At 34.6% G+C, this 17,789-nt stretch overlaps 1 protein-coding gene across 1 annotated transcript in view; it reads left to right on the forward strand.

Moving 5' to 3' along the window:
- Positions 1-14,991, forward strand: part of LOC127859719 (uncharacterized) — a 77,413-nt gene extending 62,422 nt beyond the window's left edge. The window contains exons 12-13 of the mRNA XM_052397226.1: positions 14,528-14,681; positions 14,793-14,991. Coding sequence (XP_052253186.1) covers positions 14,528-14,681; positions 14,793-14,991 — 353 coding nt within the window. The remainder of the gene's footprint in view (positions 1-14,527; positions 14,682-14,792) is intronic.
- Positions 14,992-17,789: the final 2,798 nt, after the last annotated feature.

Consider the following 17,789-nt stretch of genomic DNA (forward strand, 5'->3'; position numbering starts at 1 on the left):
TAGAACGTTGCTAACTTAAAAGCGTAAACTAGTCATATAGCAATAGCTTTCCACTTGTAACAAACGGAGGAATAAAAAGATTCTTTTTCTTGTTTTTATTTTTGTCTAACTACAGAACATATAAAATATAACGAATAGCATAAATTATCAGACATACAAACGTATGAATACATTTTCGGAAATGAATTAACTTTTTTTACCAATACGCAATGTCTCTCTGAACACCAGCTTTCGCACAGACGACAAAGGTGTAATTATCGGCTTTTGACGCGCCACGACAAGGTGTGAAAATGCGCTTAGTATTTTGCAGTTTTGACTTCGAATTAAAGATTGATAATAAGGTGCGAATTATAGTGTTGGGACCGACTGAATCACTTCGAAATAACGATTTCTTCGGTTTAACGAAGTTCGGATTAACAATGAAATTTAACATTAAACAAAGAAGAACCAAAATCGGGACCCGAATAATTCTTCGAAATAACGGTGACTTCGGCTTATCGGTGTTCGAAATAACGGTGTTGAAGTGTATTCGTTCTCGCTAATTACACCGTCATTGAATCGAAGCGAGGTGCGAACACGTTTTCATATGCACTAAATTCGAAAAAAAAAGATGTTTAAGGGTTTTAAAGAGCATTGAATTTCACCTTTAAGAACTTTACAATTTTTTTTTTAAAATGCATAGTACTTTAAAATGCCTGAACTTATAATTATTCTTAGGCCACAACAAATTGATGATGTGTTCTATGGATTTTAGCCAACCAGAAATGGAGTGAGCGAGCGAACATTTTATTTTATTTTTATTCCTTTTTTAAATCGCAGGCGAGCAAAAAGCGAAAAAAACAAAAACTAATATTGTTTATATAAACTGATACTATATTTTAACTAATTGAAGTGCAAAAAAGACTAGTATACATTCTAGTATAATGAGTAGTACTGTTATATTTATAACAATATTAGTACAACAATAAGAGAGAACAATTTTTTAATCAAATCAATTTTAACAAGCAAATTTGTTGAATTTACAACCCGGGCAATATACTTCTGGACACAAAAGTTTTCTGAACGGATGGAAAACGCCAACGTGCATCATCCTCTTATCCACATATATACTCATATCAAGTTTCAATGAAATCCGTCAAAGGACTTCTAAGATATGGCTCAGGACACACACACAAACAACTTTTTTTTCAAGATATAAAGGGCCATAACTCCACTATTATCCAATGGTGTACAATGCCATTTTGCGTGCATCATACTTTTATCAATATATATACTCATACCAAGTTTCAATGAAATCCGCCAAAGCACTTCAAAAATATGGCCCCGGACACAAAAGCATTATTTCAGAATACATAGGGCTATAACTCCGTTATTAACAGATGGTGTACAATGCCATTTGGCTTGCATTATTATCTTATCCATTCATATACTCATACCAAGTTTTAATGAAATCCGCCAAATCACTTCCAAAATATGGCTCCGGGCACAAAAGTTCCGGACGAAAAGTTGGATGGACGGACAGACGGAAAACGCCAATACAAATTCCTCCGCCTAAGGCGGGGATAAAAAACAGCATACTTTTCCAAGAAACATGCAATCAAGAATGACAAGAATCAGCTTAATTCTTAAGGCAAAACAAATTAAATCTGTAGAAATAGAAGTAAAACTGGTAAATACTAAATACATATTTTTTTTAGGTTAAAGCATTTGCTGTTTAATCCAATCCATGATTTTTCATTTTCAATCACAACATGTCAACATTAATACATCATATGAACATAATTTGCTTTGGTGTCATTTTCATACCAAAACAAATTAGGATTGGTTGAAGGCCTGAATGAGCTCACTTGACGTTTTGCTTTTGAACAAACTTCTTGGCGCCCCTAGTGTTTTCCTCTTTTCCAGAATGTCTACATAAACCTTTGACTTCATCATCATATATTTGAAAGCATCGGGCTCACTGTTAATACTAGGATTCGGAAGGCGCTCATTGTTTATAGTAAACTCGACAACTTTTTGTCCAAAATCACTGCGACACTAAGTTGCATGTTAATTTTCGACATTTTTATTTTATCACTACCGCCTAGTTTACCACAAATGTTTACCGCATTGATGCATTCTGGTGATATTTCGTATCCCGATGCAGATGGTGCTGCGATGAATAAAGCACGGACATCATCAGTAATGCGATGATTGATTGAAACTGGCGGAACAATTACGTTTCCGTTAACAAATTTCGCTGGAACAACGAGGCAGACGGACGCCGCCATTCTTTTACCATAAACCAATCAATATCGGAAAGCGTTATAACAGTCTATATCGTAAAATACGTAGGCTAAATTAAACTAAATCATTAAACGAATATGTGCGGAGCACAAATAGTTGCTGCGGGCGCAAAATAAAAAAGAATTTTTTTTATTTCGTTTTAAGATTTTTAAGTGCGGGAGATCCATCGAACATGTAATCAATTTGTTGTGGCTTTACCTACACAACAAATTCGATTCAAAATAATATAATATTTAAATATAAAATCTTAATTGCTTGATAACTAATATTGAACAAAATTCTGCAATTAAATCCTAAATTTTACAATAAAATTAATATTATTTAATTATTGCTTATTATTTTTATTATCTGAGTAAAAATTTTCACGTATACATATAGTCATAATAAAAGTAGATTATTTGTAATGAAACTATTTCATTAACTTATGTATATTAGGTTTTAACTCAACTTAAGCCTACAAATTGTAATGATCCGAATAATAAAAACTCGGAAATTAAGTTTAAATCATCCATGACAGATTATTTGAGTATTAAATATTGACCTTTGTTTTGGTATAATACACAATAGAAACCTGCTTTAACTTGAACTTAAATATTTAACAATAAATTAACTGGTATTATAACTATTATTAGTGTTATTATTTTTGAAAGTTTTTTAAAAATATTATTATCATAATTATTATTCTTTTTTTTACTTTTTTCGCTATATTTTTCAACTACTCTGGCCTTGCATCAATATATATTGGTTAAAAAAATGATTCGGAAGCCTATTGTCTGTGGTGTTAAATTAAACGGGCGCTGATTGTCTAGGTGGACAATTTATTCGGGTTCTGATTGTCCTAGTCGACAAATTTACGAGGTGACGATTGTTCGAAAATATCAAAAAACGCAGAGTCGATTTTCCGGATGCCATTTGTCTGGATAGCACGTGCTGGTACCTTATAACGTTTTACTTATTTTAAAGATGATAAAAACATAAAAAACATAAAACACATAACAAATGTCGTCACAACACAAAGTACAGACCTCATACACTTACGTCCGTACCCGCTCTTACATTAAAGAGGAACACATACCTCTGAAGGAGTTTGGACACAGACTTGAATTGGTGTGATATGATGAATTAAAAAATTGCGGACACGCATATATTAGTGGTTGAGGGTGGGGGAAGAGGGATGAAATTGTTTACATTATAATGTTTTAAAACGCTAAAACGAACAACATATGAAGATGATTAATGTCGTTACCAACGTGTTGCACTTCAAATAAGTTCATCCAATACACGTAATCATTTAAATAGTAGTTTCGGTAAATTAACATCAATTCGTAGTTTGTTTAGCAAGGACACGTGAATACAAATACATAATACATGTATTACACGTTAGCCATTCGAAATTTCACAAGACTTCGCTGACAAAAATGCCGAAAAGCAGATAAAATTTTAGGCGTGCAAAGTAGGCTAAATAATGCTTAGATTGTCGTCTCTCATTTAAATAAAAGCTATGCAATAAAGCGTCAAAAGTACTGTTTTCTTTCAAGGTTGTCGATTGAGGACAGTTACTTACGGCCGCCGGGTTGAAATTAAGTCATAAAACAGTGCGTTAGTCTTATTTATTATCGAATAATCATTATTATCTCTGATTTTTTGAGGTTAGAACCAAGTTTTAAACCAAATTTCTGAAGAAAAAATATCAATCATGATCATATTAAATGCTGAAAAAATATGCGTTAAGACGTTCCAGTGTGTACCATATTGCTTAGATTTTTTGTTTTTCTTCTTGAATTAAGTTAGTTTAAGATATGCATAATTTAATTTTAACTAAACTTTGTCAAGAACCAGGCAACAACAACGCAAACACAGAAAAAAATCCGGGCAGCAAGCATGCCCGAAGAAATAATAGTAAACACAAATGCGGGATCCAGCAAGCGACGCATGCGCGAAGAAATAATAGTTAACACAAATCCGGGATCCAGCATACAACGCATGCGTGAATTCGGTTACATTACACCAACATACAATTTATGGGAAGAACGCCTCATACGTTTTACAGGATATATGTGATGCCGACTCGAATTACAAACCCGCGCTAAAACTATGTTAGCTCGACAGGCAGCCAACGGGAGTTTAGCGTGCACTAGGTTGCTTCCGGGGGACAACTCTAGTTTGTCGGAAAGCGGCTCTCAGAGGTGCATACCCACTCGTCATGTAAATAGCGCATAATACGCTAAATATGCTGTATGTGACAACGACCCTAATAAAAACCCCGGGTCGAAACTAGGTAAGCCCGACGCGCAGCCAACGGGAGTTCAGCGTTCACTAGGTCGCTTTCGATCGATAACTTTTGTTTGTCCGAAAGCGGCCCTTAAAGGTGATCGTCATGTAATTAGCGCCTAATACGTTAAAAAGGCTGTGCATGTATGTGACGCCTATCTTATTCAAAACACAGGGCCGAAACTAGATCAGCTCGACAGGCAGCCGGCGGAAGTTCAGCGTACACTAGGTCGTTTCCGGTGGATAACTCTTGTTTGTCTAAAAGCGGCCTTTAAAGGTGCATAACCACTCGCCATGTTAAAAGCGCATAATCAGTAATAAGCTAAATAGGCTGTATGTGACAACGACCCTAATTAAAATGCATGGCCAAAACTAGGTCAGCCGGACAAGCAGCGGTCGGGAATTCAGCATGTACTATGTCGCTTATTGGAGATAACTTGTTTTTTCCTAAAGCGGCCCTTTAAGTTGCATACTCAATCGCCATGTAATTAGCGCCTTATACGCTTGATAGGCTGAATGTGACGCATACCCTTATTTAAATCAAAAGCCGAAACTAGGTTAGCCCGACAGGAAGTCGATGGGAGTTCATTGTTCACTTCGTCGCTTCTGGTTGTAAACTCTTGTTTTTCCAAAAGCGACCCTTAAAGGTGCATATCAATTTGCCATGTAAATAGCGCATTATACGCGTAGTAATCTGTAATTGATGTGAGGCTTACCCTAATTATAACCCCAGACAGAAACTTGGTTATTCAGACAGGCGGTCTACGAGAGGACAGCGTGCACTAGGTCGCTTCTTGGCGATAAGTATTGTTTGTTAAAAAAGGGCCCTTAAAGTTGGATACCCGCTCGCTTTTAGAATAACGAAAACGTGAATAACTTCAACTATGTACCAAGCTTGCTTAATAGCCTTAATAAGCTGAATGTTCCAGCTAAAAAGGTTAAATAGGCTTAAAAGAATGTTTGAAACAACCTATGTGCTTAACTTGCTAAATAGACGAAATAGGCTAAAAAGACTAACTTCACACATGTGTTTTAAGTTAGAAGTAAAAACTTTCATATCTATTGATTACACCTTATGTCTTATGATAAATGTTATTCCTATTAATCAAATACAAAATGGTTTGTTTAATAGTATTATTTAATTTTACATATCGCCATACATATGAATAGTAACAAAATGGCGTCGCGAGCGGGCCATTGTTCGTATCTAGCAGCCCAATATAATTTCTATCGGCTCGCTTAGCCGGGCCGATTTTTCAGATCTGATAAGAATCGGATCGCGCGGCTTCAACTGAACAGAATGGCGTCCAAATTCAGTCTCAGCCAACGGTAATCAATAAAATTAACTACATTGCAACGAAAGAATCGAACATAATTTTAACGACACGTAGCACACAATTAAGATAAAAATAAAATAGATAAAACAAATGCATCTATTTTAGCTTTAACAGGATTCATCGAACAGCAACTGTTTATAGTAAAAGACAAACTTACAGCAACAACTTAAATCCGAAGCTTATAATAATAAAATAACAACGATGTGCTATACAGTTCTGTTTTGTTATTCCATTCGTTATTCCCTTTTGATTTTAAATCACACATTTTTAAACAATGGTATCGAGTGCTATCCACTTTCACCAAAAACAAGGTTAAAGAAATCGAATGACTTGTTTTCATAATTATGCATGACAAACACACATTCACACAATCCGAAAAACGTTTTGGATTCGTTCGATGCTTAAAAATATTTAAATGTTAAATATAGATTTACATGTATAAGATGAACTTTTATTCATCCTATGAAAAATGACCCGTTGTATAAATGGCATTCCGACATTTCAAGTAATATCAATTTCAAATCTGTTTATCAACCCTATATAATAAATCAATCGGGTTGTTATATTGAAACAAATATGCTCAAACTTTTTACTTAGAGCTTGTCAGAAGCCGGGTATATCAGAATATATAAATAACAAACACATATATAGTCAACACATATATAGTCAAAACTATATATGTTTATAATATTCATAAACATTATAATATTAAAAGCTGACATAAAGCAGTTTTCAAAGAATTAAAGGCATGCGTACTCATAATAAACAACAGCAACATACAATTAATACATATTAAAGTTATTCTATGTATATTCATAATTAAATACCCTTTATCATTTCACTTTCGGTCAAGGTTTATTTAATATAGTTTGTCATAGTCCACTATGTTTACTGAATCATTACACGAAATCGCAAGATGTTCTCCATTTAGGCGGATTTCGTTTCCTATCGGAACGGCGCAGAAGTGGAATTCGTCAACACACAACTGTTCGTCGTCCAATGAAATTTCACCGACGGCATTCCGCTGTGGAATGACATATCGTGGTACCAAGTAACTCTGTTTGTGCAAGTCTTTAGAATGAGGAACACCGTCTTTACTGTTGATGTCCACTCCAAATAGTAATAACATATTGCGATGAAGGCGACGTTTGCGTTTTGCTATCGCGTCATCCCTCCTGACATCGTAGACTGGAATTTCAGGATAAGGTTGGCCCATAACTAAAACGGCGTATCTTCCCAGCGGTCAGCGATTTTCTGTTTTACTTTTAATGCAACATTTCGCACAATGACAAGATCTCCATGTTGAATTTTAGCATCTCTTGCCTTCATGTCGCATTGGCGCTTGTTAATTTCCGCTCTCCTATAAGCAATCTCTTCAGCTTTGTGGTATGAAGTATCTAACCATTCACGCCGTTTTCGAGCGTATTCATTCTTATTCTTTGCACCAATATCTTTAGTGTGGAGACCTAGAAGCACATCCACTACTAGCCTGGGTTGGCACCCAAACATCACGAAGTAAGGTAAGTACCCAGAACTATTGTGTATACTCGAGTTATATGCGTGCACTATTTGACTTACACAGTCCTTTCAGTTGCTTTTCTTATCTTCTTCGAGTGTACTCAACATTTGTATACGGTTTGGTAAAATATCTCGACCATTCCATTACCCATGGCAAGTTGACAAATCTCTTGAGTGAAGCTGGACATAAAATTTGCTCCTTTATCACTATGAATCCTTGCCGGAAATCCGTAGTGAACGAAAAAAAAATCAAAAAGGACACGGGCGGTGGTATGAGCCGTCTAGTTGTTGGTAGGAAAAGCTTAGGCATATCTGCCTAAATGGTCAGTGATAACGAGACTATTCACCTTTGGATTTATCGAGACGGAGAAAATGTAAACACACACTTTCCATAGAAGCTGATGTTTGAATACTGACAAATGGGGCTGCTTCTGCATGTGTCTTTAGCAGAATGCACCTAGAACAACTGGCTACGTTGCGACTGATGACAGTGTCCATACCAGGCCAGTAAAATCTCTGTTTAACTAACTAATGGCGTAGTGCTGTCCCGAGTCTGATGTTTTATATCATCGTGAAGAGCACGGAACACTTCATTCCGTAAATGTTCCGGTAGTATACGTTGTTATTACAACTGGTTCCCATTATTGGCTATCCGATAATGAACGCCGTCTCTCAGTACCAATGTGTTTAGTATCTTTGATACTTATGTACAGCTGAAATATTATCGATGCTCGCGGAGCTGTCGTCCTGATGCTTTGCTAAATTTATTTAATGAGTTCGTCAATAACTTTATCAGACAGTTAAGATCGTCGCCAATCCTTTGAATTTAAAGCATGTGTTTGCATGACGGCATGACGTACCTTTTTTTCTGACAATTACACAGTTGGAAGACCAAGGACTTGTTGATTCTTTAATTGCTGCAAATCCAGCATGTCTTTCATGTGTTCTCTTACTTCATTTAAAACTTCAGATGAAATTGGTCTATATTGTTCTTTAAACGGTTCTTTATTGTGTAGTTTGATATTGTGCTTTACTTTAGAAGTGTGTCCAAGATCCGGGGGATGTTTTGGAAAGATTGCATGATATTTTTCGAACAAATTGAAGACTTGTTTTTTTCTCATCATATGTCAGATCGGTCTGATCTAGAATGACTCCATATTGTTACTTAATTGCTTCAACATTAGCTTTTCACTTCTTTTCATGCGCTGTTTCAGCCTGTATCGCTGCAGTCAATGGTTCGAGAACGGGTGCTTCTCGTAAAACTTCCACTTCGCTTAATTTGCATAGGCTTTGTCTTGCCTTGATCTTAATTTGACTTGCTGTCACATTATAGATTCTTACAGGTATTGTTGCGTTTCGATCTGCGTAATTTACAGTGACGACGGGTGGACGAACAAAAGCGCTATGAAACTGTTCATCATCCAATGTTTCTGTTATTGCTGCATCGGTATTTTTCATCTTGCTTACAAATCAAGTAACAGTTCTCGTTTCCAATTGATATAAGGTTATGGGTTAGATTGCTGTAACACTACAGATACATTGATTGATGTTCATAACGGCTACTCTCCACTCATCAGGAAAGATATATGTGTTTCTACGTTGTTGGTTATTACGAATTACATTCGTTCCTATAAGGACTGGAGCTAGACCATGATACTATGAAACCGAAATAACCAATAAAGTGGTAAGTATAGGTGTAGATGTTATCTCTGTTTCTACAGATGCTTGGATGTATCCAGTATATGGGACCTTAATGCCATTTGTCCAGTTGAGATCTACTTGAAAATCATCCATATAATTTAATTCAAGAATGTGATCCAATGTATTATAAAAGTATTAAATTATTGAGATGTTCTGTGTGCCACTGTCAACCAAAGCTTTCATAGGAATTCCATTGATTTTGATGTCTGTCATATTAGGTTCTCCGATCATCCTATGCAGTATTGCTTCTTAATCATGATGTTTATCTTGAAATTTGTCGATCAATTGTAACTCCTGACGCTCTCATCAGCCGCAGCGATCAGAGCGTCTGTTGGTTAAAATGTTGTGTGTTAGGTGTTCCAGATCGTTGTTCTGTCGTATCTTGTCTATAGTAACCACGATTTGGATATTGACCTCTATAACTTCTAAATCCTCTTCCTCTGATCATGTTCACATAACGGCCTATATGACCTCTTCTGTAGTTTGGTTGGTCGGATGTTCGATGTTCCCTACGTGACTCGGTTGCATCTAGTAATGGTTTCTCTTTTGACATATAATTCAACTTCTTCTCCATCAGATTCATTTTTTCTATGAGATTTTTTTAAATTTTTATATGTTCATAAATGAGCTGTACGTTACTTTTTTAGACTGTTCCGGACCCTTACAAACATTTCATGCTCTTCTCTTCTGACTTTCACTTTTAACTCTTCGAACTTAGTGAACGTTTCAAAGAAAAGCCTGGTTGCATTTCGCAATTTAGTATCTTTCTCCAAGCCTCCAGAATCTCGTTCTCAACATTGCGATTAATCTTGATAAGTGTCTCTAACCGTATTGCCCATGTCAATATATTCTGGTCCTTTTCTTTTATTGGCATTATAAAATTGTTCCATTACACTTTGGCCTGTCTTGATATCACCATAATATGTATACAATATTTTTAGTATTGCTTGCAGGCATGCATTAAGCTTTAAAGTTTTAAGTACTTTTCTTAGCTTAACACAACGCAAACGGTTTAAAATACGCGATGTAAACAACGTGCGACCTTTCAAGTATTTTTTTCGCAAAATTCGCTTATTTAAAGTTAAACATGTGTTGCATTTATCATTGAAACAGGTGGATCAGACCACAATCAATGTTTAATAATAAATTCAACGTTCAGCACAACCCGTTTAAGATTACGCATGAATTTATACAAAGTCACAAGTATCTCAGTTTTAATAATTCAAGTACCCTTCACTGGAATTATTATGATTATAATTTATGAAAGTTCACCTGTACAATGCAACTAGAATTCAAGTGTACATAACTACGCTACCTGACCGATACTATATTGTATACGGATTAGTTTATCATTGAAACACAGTTAGAGGAAACGTTAGTAGCAAATGTCGTGCAGTGACCAATTTTCACGTACAGTTAAACAATTCTAAATAATAATAAAAACATAAATAATATCTTACACTGGAATAATAATAAGCATGTAATTAAGGAAAATAGCAATTGATTGAAGCTAATTAAACACTAACGAGTTTATAAAATATAATTCACAAATAAGTGTCAAATCTCTTAAAGCAGTAATATTACACTGTCCGGTCTTCAATCCATCGACGAAAAGCGTGATCCTCGGGCTAGTATACTATAGCGTAGTGGTACCGGTAATCAGCGATAATCATATGTATTGAGCTCAATTTTAAAGCATGTTATTTGTTTACGTAATCTATTCACAGCTCGGTGTTTAATTTAATGGTGGGTCAATGGCCAATTCAAACATGGCAATATAGAATGCCGCCTTCCTCGTAGAAGTCTATATTCTTTCTTAGAGTGCCCTGAAAACGCTCGCTGTCATGTTGCTCGGGGAACTTACGTTGAATACACGTTGGGCGCCATTGTTGCCGGCCTTGGTAGCCGCATTGGGTGGAGAATAACTACCAACAACGGTTGAGGTTTATGTGTGTTATTTCCCGTGCAGAAAAAATATATGAAATTAATCTGTAACAATAGCATTACATTATATAATACAGATAAATGGATTAATGTTAAGGAATAGATGACAAAGCATTTCAATAACAAACATATACAAACAATGCAACCGCAACGACATGTTTAACAAGAAAATAGTATTCCAATAAAATAATACTTATATTAATAATAAAAATAATAATAATAATAATGAAACATGATAAACCTGCAAATATATGTATATATAGCTGATAAATGCTGAGCAAATAGAAATTGCGTCTAGCTATCTGACTGCGGCTGTCGTGTTTGAAAAGTGGCGCGATTGATTAACAATCACGTGCTTGTGCGCATAAAACAGTGTTAGGAGGAACTATAATAATCATGGTTTAACACTACCAATACTACAACTGCAATACTAATACGATTTGACTATGCATAATTCAAGATATAGGCTTAGTACTTAGACGATTTATAAGAAAGCACTTAAAATATAAAATTGTTTTTATTCATCCTATAACATTTAACTTTGTTTAGATCGTTGAATAAAATTAATAAGCTTTTGTTTTAATGTCAAAACATCCTTACTATTTTTTATGTTAAGTCAATCAATTAAAAAACACTTACATTTGTTGGCATTTCTTTTTTAGTCAGAAACATATTTATACTTAATTTAACATTCCATTCAATAACAAATTAATGCTTTACTAAAACAAAAAATCAACTACTTTAATAGGAACTAATTTGCTTCCTCCTTTATCAAATTCTAAATACATTCATCTGAGTCAGTTGTTTTTTTATATTTACTATTGTGGTTAGAAGCTTTATTGTAAGCTTTATTGTAAGCTTTATTTTTAAATCAATGTTGTTGTTGTTGTAGATTCAACTTTCAGTAGTACGTGAAGTACACGAGTTTGTTTTGCATTGTAAAAGACGTAAATAAAACTTGCTGATTAATGACTTGAATTGCTACAATGCATACAGTATTAAAAGCTGTTGGCTTGCGGAGAACTAATTTTATGAAAATTATTACCGTACCTTAAGGCATTTACGCCAATCCGATCCATATAGTTCTGCTTTACATAGATTCGCAAATGTTTTCATTAAGTCCAATAAATGTGGCCGCCGCCACCACTACCACAACCATAACCACCACAACCACCACCATCATCACCACCGCCGCCACCACCACCGCCACCGAAATCGCCGCCGTCGCCTCGGCCTCCGCCTACACTACCACAACCATAACCAACACAACCACCACCATCATCACCACCACCGCCACCACTACCGCCACCGCAATCGCCGCCGTCGCCTCGGCCTCCGCCGCCACCGCCTCCGCCGCCACCGCCTTTGCCGCCACCGCCTCCGCCGCCACCGCCGCCACAGCCGACACCACCACCACCACCACCACCATCACCACCACAATGACGAGGATATGCAGATGTAGCATGTATGTCGGCAATCATATTCATTTTTGGATCTTGTCTATTCGCTTAACCGTTTTAATTTATATCTGGAGAGTTTTCTGCTGAAAAGAGCGTTTCACAAATATACACAAAACATCTTCAACTCCAAGCTTGGTGTCACCACACTAGTATTCACTTGGCGTTTTCATTCTCGGAGTAGGGACTACGATACATCACATACAAATAGTATAAAGTTAAAAAAATCATTTTATACCATAATTTAACAATTTATACGCCTAAATTAATCACACAACACTGAACGAGACGTGTACAAAAACAAATTGTTAAGGTTTCACAAATTTCGCCTGAGTAAGCAAACTTGCCTGCGTTTAAATGCTTCTGGATATTTTGGACCGAATGATCAATATTTTTTAACGATTAAATTGTGAACTTGATAATTGTGACAAAGTTGTGCAATTAATGTGTATATTTATTGTAACGCTGATAGAGGTCTATTATAGTCGTTCTATGCTTACTTTTTCGTTTTAACTTTTTAACATTTCATTTCAATAAAACAAATGAATTATATGATATATAAATTTACTGAAAATGGTTTTGCTTTTTGCGTATGTAGATAAATTACACTTATTTGGTGACGCTTACTAGATCAAGAAAGTGGTTTTGAAAATATGGTATTAATATAAGTATATTGCCTGCGTTTAAATGCTTCTTGATATTTTGGGCCGAATGATCCATATTTTTTAACGATTAACCTTTGAACTTGATAATCGTGGAAAAGTTGTGCGATTAATGTGTATATAAATTGTATCGCTGATGAGGTCTATAATCTATGCATGACTTTTTTCGTTTGAACTTTTTTAAATTTAATTTCAATAAAACAAATGAATTATATATATATAAAGTTACTGAAAATGGTTTTTCGTTTCGCGTACGTAGATAAATTACACTTATTTGGTGAAGCTTACTAGATCAAGAAAATGGTTTTGAAAATATCGTATTAATATTAGTAGATCGCAAACGAACAACTTCACACTATAACTTGCGACACAATGACGCGTTCCCGTCAATTACACTATCATACAGCACTATGTTAACAATAGTATAAGTACAATGACACAAACGTACACATTTAACAATAGTTGTATCAATTTTATCAGGTTACAAAAGTAACATAAAGTAAATGTTTACCGCTAATCAGGCCTTTTTTTTCTTACATTATGGCCGTGGGCAGCCATTTCGCAATTTCAACATGGACATTTCACAAATCTAGCAAGGCAACAATACTTGACAAACAACTGCCATATTTAACTGTGAAAATCGGACTTTTGGGGCTTAAAACTGTCCAAAATGGCCATTTCACAATTCAAAATTACAATCTGATTGAATGTTTTACATAAACGAAACAACATATTAACATGGGTTAGGCTTTTCTATGGTTTTAAATAGAATTTACCAATCATAATATTTTGTATCAAAATGTAAGTAGTTATTTGTTGAAAGAAAGTGTCAAGACAATGCAAATATGATTTTATTGCATTATGTGAAGACATGTTAATATCATGCAAGTATTAAACATGCTTTTCTTTACTTATTCTTAACCAACTGAATTCCACAAGCTCGCGACTCGTTTTTTCACAATTTTCAGAAGTTCGCGACTATTTTTTTTACAATTTGTTAAAGATCGCGACTCATCTTTTTACAAAGTGAGGGGACCAGGGCCCCTTTTACAAAATCAGGCAGAAAAGCCCCGCTAATGTCAAACAGTATTATGAACAGGTTTAAACCCATGTTTTTGAATTAACATTTATAAGCGGACGTTTCTTTTTCTACACGTGTGTAGTCCCTAAAACTATCAAACGCTGGAGAGCGTTATCAATAAATGATATAATTTTAAAAGCACCGCTACATAATTATATTTGGTATATTCAACAAGTAATAACGTCAAAAGAACACAAGCAACTCTTCAAAAGTAGTCCAACCAATTTGCCTTTGTACATTTAGATCATCACTCACGTGTGTCACTTTCAGGGGAAATCTATCAAGACCAATCAGTTATACAAGTCCCACACGTCAAACTCGTTCTGAACAATGACCAATACACATTGGAAACTGTAAAATCTGCTATGGAAAAAGGCATACCTTCCGTGGTGGTAATCACTACCGACTCGGATACTCACAAAAGGTAATATTTCTTGAAATATAAACAGTATGTGAACTCAATTTAAACATGTACACAACATATGGTACGTATGCTATATGAAATCTCATTTACACAGTTCTTGTTGGTTATCAGACAAGACAGTGCCATTTTCGGCAGCAAGAATGAAATCAAAATGAAAATGCTTCGAAACAGTAATATTCCAAATGACGCAATCAACAGATTTCAAGAAACTATCCAGCACGAAATAAACCGTTTTGCGGTCATAAATCTTAGCGACATGCCCTATCTGCTGGAGGATTTGACATTGGAAGTTTATTGGTCAGGTGCGTAATAGCTCGTGGTAAACGTTTTCTTCGAACGTCGCTATGTATTGAACATTGATTTAGTTTTCCCTAAGAACTATAATATTATTTTTGTTTTTATTTTTTAATTTTTTTGGTCGTAAATAGACGGTTACATCTGATGTCAAAAATGTCTGATTAAAATACATATAAATGTATTTTATCTAATGGTGTTAAACGTGTACATGTGTAATAGTGTATCTGCAGTTCTTTAGAATGTACTCGCTATTAGCATAGTCTATACTATATGAATAATATCAAATATGACGATTGCCATTATTGTTGTTAAACGATACAATAGACAATTGTCCATGAGTATACAGCACACAAATGTTTTGTATTCAACAAACGAATGATCAAGTTACTAGTAAGTTGTATACAAGTATAGTACATTTTCATATACAAACATACACCTCTGACGCATTATGCAAAATGGGCAATGGGAGCCTATAAAATAAGTCAAGTTTACATTTATCAGATATTGTAGGGTTTTTTCACATACAAGCGTTTATATTATAAGTGCGCTTTGATGTCTGACTTGACAGAATTTCAAAGGTTGATTTCATCGATCCTCAGGTTGTAAAAACAAGACCCACATAACTGAGTTACTGACAATCTGAATTACTGTGAATTTCCGATAGTTCATCTAAAGGAATTGTATTTTTTTCTTAATTAACCACCTTTCTTAAAAATCATTATTTTCGTCTTCGATGATCTTGCATTTAGTTGCCATCTATCACAGTATTGTTCTAAAAACAAACCCTTTTTTCAACTTATCTTCAATTTCTGTCATTATACCAATATTATCCGCATAAAGTATTAAAATAATTTCAGCATACCTTAATATATGCCATTAAAGCCGTGCATCATATATTGCCCATATTTACCCTTAATTTTCCATTTCTATACATAGCTTTAATTATGTTAAGCATGTGTCCTCTTAACCCAAGGTTGATTAGTTTCTACAAAATGATATCTCTTATCAACAAAATCGAACGCTTAAGTGTAGTCCACATATTCAACATATTACGTTTTATAATTCTGTGACAAATGGTTAATTACAAAATGGTGGTTACAATTAGTGTCTACAGTACCCATGTTTTTCCTCAAACCAGCATGATCTTCAATAAATACATAATATGTATCAGTCCAAATATCTAATCTACTATTTATCAGTTTTGCCAACAAAAGTACTAAGCAGCGTAATGTCCTTATAATAATTGACATAGTCTTTTTCTACATTTTTATGTAAAGGAACAATCTATCCATCCGATCAATAATCAGGAAAGTGCTCCTTCAAAAGGAGACTGTTAAACAAGTCATATACCGCTCTTAAAACGTATCAGAGTAAGTTCCATACTAAAACAAATACTGAACTTATACATAAGTCCCGCTGCCTTACCTTTGTTTAATGGTGTACATGTAAATGGCAAATTTAAATTTTCAAACATACGATCTATATCCCCTTTCATTTATCTGTCATTAAAATCCAAAATGTATTTGTCTTGCTTATAATAATGCAAATCAGGGTCTTTAACAGATTTAAAATAATCTAAAAAATCTTTGCACGATTGATAATTTTCACTGTTGTTGACAGCATTTCCCTTTTACATTTTTCGATATAGATCTAACTAGCATTTGACAACCTCGCACTTTCTAAATTGAGACATTATTAATCATCATATAATTTTTTTTTCTTTACAAGTCCTTTGTAAAAACTGTTTGGTGTTTTAAATGTTTATTTTCATTGGAATCACATTAATCAAATTGTATTTCTTTAACATAGCACATAACACATATCGGTCACCGCTTTAGGATACGTTGTTTAATGCCGAATAAGTGATAAGTGCTCCAGAACCATGAAAATGACCCATACTCATTCAGAATTACCAATGTGTAGCTGCAAAATAACCTCACAATTTATAACCTATAAAACATGTCATAAGTTTAACTGTATGTATTCAATGGTATAAAATTATAGTGACAGTTTTCACCAGTTTTTTGCTTATTAATGGACATGTGCGCACTGAAGCCATTAAACCCGTATTGTTTATAAAGATCCCTGTGAGTTACCAGTATACAACGATATCCCACACATAATATTCATGTACCTAACTCAATAATCATTAGCATTTCTAAATTATTATTGAATTTCTAGAATGAAGCGAACACATTTTTATAAACATAATCAATGTCTAGTAAGCATGTACATATCCAATATCCCGATGCATTTGCTATGTTTTATTTGGAAATGTTCGCAATTTTGAGTGAAATGATGTAACGAATGTTAATCGAATTATGTGATTCTTTATTGATAGCTAGTTCAGTTAAAACGAATATCTTGGAATGGGCTATTTACGATCATAAAGAAGCTGTCATTCTCAAGCGACTGGTCTGTGCAGATGGAAATCGAATGGATGTAAGTATAATATTTACGGATGCTAGTATAATGTACCCTTGTGAAAAGGATATACAGGTTTAAAATATAATTTTACGCTTTAAGTTTAAAACAATGCGTTGAAGAAACCGTCCAAACACACGAGAGAAAATTCACTGCATGCACTGATTCTGAGGATATATAACCGATCGAAATACAAACACGATTATGTAAAATGTTACTGATAATGCAGTTTGGCGAGTGTGACTAATAATGTTTCTATACATACGTTAGCTCATGATTCCTTGGGAATAAATTGACTAGGTACCCACGTATACTCGCAATTTCAATCCATTCTTATTTTATTCCAAACAAGTCCTGTCTTACATAGACATCATTTGTCAACAAGAT

The sequence above is a fragment of the Dreissena polymorpha genome, chromosome 15 (genome assembly GCF_020536995.1).
Source record: "Dreissena polymorpha isolate Duluth1 chromosome 15, UMN_Dpol_1.0, whole genome shotgun sequence".
Taxonomy (NCBI): Eukaryota; Metazoa; Mollusca; class Bivalvia; order Myida; family Dreissenidae; genus Dreissena; species Dreissena polymorpha.